We start from the raw sequence: 4,823 nt of genomic DNA, 5'->3' as shown, positions 1-4,823 counted from the left end.
GTGTCTTTTGGCTGCCATACAGCACCTCCGGAGATAAACACAGGCAGCGCCAGGCCCAGGCAGCCCTCCCTGACGTCCCCCCACCGGCCGTTTGCCACCCTTCCAGTGTCCGAGCCCCGGTGCAGGGCTGTCCGTGTCCTGGGCTGAACCCCTGGAGCCGGCAGCCTCCTGGCTCTATCCCTCCCTCCCGTCACCCAGTGTGGAGGGACATCACTCACTTGGTCGGGAAATGGAAAACGGGTGGTTTTTCGGGATGAATGCTTGGGGTTCGCTGCTGCCCAGCCTTGCGGGGTGCTTTCTAAGCAAGGTCGTCGTTGCCTCCTTGCCCAGGACCACTGCTACTACCACGGGCACGTTCAGGGCTACGGAGGCTCCTGGGTCGTCCTCAGCACCTGCTCAGGAATACGGTACGGAGATGTGTGTGGGGGGACTTGTGGGGCTGATGAAGGAGAAGATGGATCTGGCTGCCCTTTCCTCTCTGCAGAGACCCCCTTTGGGGACCCCCTGGGGCAGCGCCGATGCTCCTGCAAGCCCAGCCCTGGATGCTGCACGGGGCTGATTTTTCCTTCGCTCCCTTTCTCCCATCCTTTACCCAACCCCGGGGAGGGGGGACACGTAGGGAGGGGAGAGGCCATTTTTCTGGCAGCATGAGCTGCCTTCGAGGAATTTAGCCTCTGGAGGAGGCAAGAGCCCGTGCCCCACAGTGGGTACCCCAGAACTGAGCTTTGCCCCATCGCAACCATCAGCTGCCATCCCGCCTCCGCGGGGTCTGACCGGGCTTTAATGCCAAGGATGTATTAGATACCCATCTCTTGTCTCTGCCCCCACCCCGGGTATGGACCAAGCTGAGGTGTAGTGAGTTTGTGGAGCCTCGGCAGGGACTGTGGGAGCTACAGTGCCACAGGAGCCATCGGGGTCTGCTTTCCATTGCCAGGGGCCTGATCGTGCTGAGCAGCAACGCCAGCTACTACTTGAAACCCCTGGGGACCCCTGAGCCCGGCCACCACGTCATCCACCGAGCAGAGCACTTGCCCGTCCAGGGTGGGACCTGCGGCCACGGCGATGATTTTGGGAGCACCATCGCTGACATCGCTCGGCTTTTCCAGCCGGCGCACCACCGGGTAAACCCATCCTGGGGTCCTTGGCTCATGGAGAGGCAGAGGGCTGGCAGGGGAGCGGTCTGCGCCCCTGCTAAATGCCTGCAGCTTGCGCTGGGACGCCCGTCACCCTGACATCTGCGCAGGGTTGTGCAGGCAGGTGGGATGTGAGGAGTCTGTGTGGGTTTGAGCCCTCTCTCAGAGGGAGGATGTGTGGGTTGGGTACCAGTGCTGTGTCGCACAGTGTGGGACACAATGTGAGGTGACATTAGGAATGGCACTGTAGCCACTCAAACGTTCCTTGTAACCTTGTGCTTCAGTTTCCCCTCTCTGTTGTGCGTCCTGAGCAGCTCTGTGGTGTCTGGGAAGCCTGAAATGCCCAGATCCATATCCTGCCCCGCTACTTCGCTCCTCTGAGCTTTGCTGTCTGCCTTGCAGGGCAAGAGAGATGCCTGGAGGACCATGAAGTACATGGAGCTCTTCATCGTTGCCGATCACACGCTGGTGAGTGCTGGGCGGGGTGGAAACCTGGTCCTCTTTTGAAAACCTGGAACCCCTTGGTTCCTCTGGTGACCCTTCCTCATCCCCATGTCTCTGCAGTACAGGAACCAGCACCTCAACCTGGGCCACACCAAGCAGCGCATCGTGGAGATCGCAAACTACGTGGACAAGGTAGCGGCCGGCGAGAGGAGCCTGCTAGTCCTTTGTGACCACCTCCACCGTCCCATGTGACAGCACCTGGGCTTGGGGCCAGCCTGGTGGTGGCTATCCCTGTGTCACTAGGGTTTAGGTGGCAGATGGGAGTGGAATGTGCTTTGCCATCCATCCACTTGCTCTGCTGTGGTGGTGGGGACCGGTGACGCAAGGAGGGACACGTTTAGGCATTTGTTGTGTGACGGATGGCATCGTGCCACCCTGACTGGCTCCTGTGCCAGTAGAGCTCATACTGCAGGTTGGATTTGGTACATGTGTGTCCCCAAGTCACCCCGCTGGAGAGAAAGCATGGAGATCCACCACCTGAAATGCAGGGGTGTACAATGTATGGCAAATGATGGTCCCCGTCCCCTCCATCCCTCTCCCCTCCCTGCAGTTTTACAGGTCGCTGAATATCAAGGTGGCCCTGATCGGCCTGGAGGTGTGGACGGAGCGGGACCAGTGTGCTGTCACCAGCGATGCCAACGCCACGCTCTGGTCCTTCCTGCAGTGGAAAAAGGCCCTGATGTCACGCAGGAAGCACGACAACGCCCAGCTGCTGACGTGAGCAACCCTATGGACCTGGGGATGTTGCGATAGGGGTCTCCCAGCTCACACCGGGGTCTCCAAACCACCCATGGGGTGCTAACTGCCTCTCTGTCCTCCTTTCTGGGCAGAGGGAAGACATTCAGAGGGACAACTATTGGCATGGCCCCACTCGAAGGGATGTGCAGCGCTGATAACTCTGGAGGCGTCAGCGTGGTAAGAGGGTCATGGGAGTCCCTGCTGCTCCTCCTGGGCTGAAGGACCCCAACGCCCCCCCGTCTTGTTGGGGTTCTTTATGGGCTTGGAGGACCAGCCATCTGGGGATGGTCCTTGGATGCTGTTTGGGAGGGAACGATGATGCTGGTAGCCCCTTACCCCTCTCGGATGTTGGCCGAGTACTGAGGAAGGTGAGAAGGGGCCGGTTTTAAGCGTCTCCCACCTCACGTACACCCTCAGCTTGCAGCGCTGGGATGTCCCATGTCCCTTCTGCCCCTCATATTGAGTAGCTCCTGCTTATTCCCTGCTTGTAGGGTCATCTCCACCCCAGATAACCCTTATGCTCCTGCTGATGGGGTGGTGGTGGCCCTGGTGATCTATGGTCCCTCGGCAGGGTGGTGGTGTAGGGCACTGAGGTTTCTGGTATTTGGGATGTACCTTCCATGGCTGCAGGTTTTGTGCAGTTGGCTCCAGCAAAAGAGCTTCCCAATGGTCCCATGCAGGACTTTTTGGAGACCATACCCCACTTCTGCCATGAATCTTCCTTCATCCCTCTCTCTTGTCCCTCCCATGGGATCCAGTTGCAATCCCAGGGATGCTGTGGTCCTTCCATCACCCCAACCCCATTCCCTGCTGTGGGATCAGCCATCTCTGACCCTCCTGGCTGCTGTGTTGATGCATCCCCTCTCCCTGTACAGGACCACTCAGAGCAGCCCATTGGAGCAGCCGCCACCATGGCCCACGAAATTGGACACAATTTCGGCATGAGCCACGACAGCACAGGCTGCTGTGTGGAGGCCACCCCGGAACAAGGTGGCTGTGTCATGGCAGCAGCCACTGGGTAAGTGATGGTGGGGATGGGATACCCCCCCTGAGCCCCACAATAAACTGTGGATGCTGTTTTTAGCTGGGTGGGCTGGGGTGTGGGGTCCTGTCCTGCAAGACACTGCTGCAGGTGTGGTGTCCCATTGCAAAGGGGACCTGGCTGGTTGCCCTCCTCCCTGTTTGCTCGGCACATCCCAATTCCCACATCCTGGGGCTCAGGAGTAAGCAGGGCTGGTGGTCTCTGATGGGTAACAGAGGGCTAGAAGCCCCATCCCCAAAAAAGCTAAGGATGGAAGAAAACGGACGTTGTCTGGTAGACACATCGCAGGAATCCAAGCGATTTTCCTGTGCTAAGCCCCACCCCAGCACAATGGAATTCTCCTTTATTGTAGACCAGAGGGCCAAGGGGTGCCCAGTCCCCAGTTGTGCTGTCAGGGACTCATGGCACTGCGGGGCTGCGGTGGGCTGAGCTCGCACCCTCGCCCCAACCCCACTATATCTGGATGAGGGATGCTCTGGAGTGGCAGTCATTAGCTTTCATGCTCCCTGGCATCCCTCAAGGGTTTCTCTTCCCTTGCTTTTACCCTTTAATTCAGCCCAAAGCTGTATGAAATTCAGCTGGTTGGTGCCATTTCCCTTTCCAAGGTCCTTCTGTTGGGTTTTCTGTCTCTCAACAAGACAGTTGTCCCAAATTTTCCTGCACTGCGGAAAAAGCAGCTGTTTATTCCCCACTATTTGAACCCATTCTCTCATCCAATTAATAAATAACAGTCAAAACCCCTGATGCGGTTTCAGGGTGTCCCTGGGATGTTTTCCCACAGCGCTCAGGGCTGCCAGCTCACGGCACTGACCCCATGGGGTTTAGTCTCTTTCTGCGTGGACTGCGGTCGGAAAAGTACCGGTTTTCCAAGATGAGGCAGTTTTGCACTTCTTTGTTTAGTTATTCTTCTAACTAATTATCCTGCCCCACCCCAACACCGGGGCTGGATGCGCTGGTGCAAAGCAGTAGCAGATGCTGTGGCTCAGCTGTGCCCCTGTTCACCCCTGCAGGCAAAGCTCCCCGAGCTGACATCTCTTCGTTACATTTCTTCCTTCTTATTTTTGCTGAATCTTTTTTTTTTTTTTTCACCCACTCAGGCAGGAAACACGTTTTTGACTGTCTTCAACCTGTCCGTACTCAGATGGGGCTTATTGGGTATATTTACTTGCTCTCATAACTTGCACAGACCTACATCTTTCCCTGCAGCTTAAGAGATTTCCTCCAGACTCCAAAAATACTCTTAAGAGAAGTCCTCTGTGTCATCTTGGAAATGAAATGTCCTAATATGAAATAGAACTTTTTTATAAATATTTTTTTTATCGAGGGAAATGAAACCAGCACTACAGCAGAGCGCGGTGCACAGCTCATGCTCTCTGCTTCCGCCTTTCTCAGCACATCGCACAAAA

The 4,823-nt window shown here is 56.6% G+C and overlaps 1 protein-coding gene across 1 annotated transcript in view; it reads left to right on the top strand.

Annotated features, from left to right (window-relative positions):
- LOC104510478 (disintegrin and metalloproteinase domain-containing protein 33-like) overlaps positions 1–4,823 on the top strand; it is a 26,126-nt gene that overhangs the window by 11,324 nt on the left and 9,979 nt on the right. Inside the window, exons 5-11 of the mRNA XM_010152739.1 lie at positions 331–407; positions 935–1,121; positions 1,536–1,601; positions 1,698–1,769; positions 2,188–2,354; positions 2,468–2,552; positions 3,251–3,393. Coding sequence (XP_010151041.1) covers positions 331–407; positions 935–1,121; positions 1,536–1,601; positions 1,698–1,769; positions 2,188–2,354; positions 2,468–2,552; positions 3,251–3,393 — 797 coding nt within the window. The remainder of the gene's footprint in view (positions 1–330; positions 408–934; positions 1,122–1,535; positions 1,602–1,697; positions 1,770–2,187; positions 2,355–2,467; positions 2,553–3,250; positions 3,394–4,823) is intronic.

This window comes from Eurypyga helias, unplaced genomic scaffold (assembly GCF_000690775.1).
Source record: "Eurypyga helias isolate BGI_N326 unplaced genomic scaffold, ASM69077v1 scaffold18135, whole genome shotgun sequence".
In the NCBI taxonomy this organism is placed as follows: Eukaryota; Metazoa; Chordata; class Aves; order Eurypygiformes; family Eurypygidae; genus Eurypyga; species Eurypyga helias.
The sequence above is the reverse complement of the archived record's forward strand: the minus strand, read 5'-3'. Positions and strand labels throughout refer to the sequence as shown.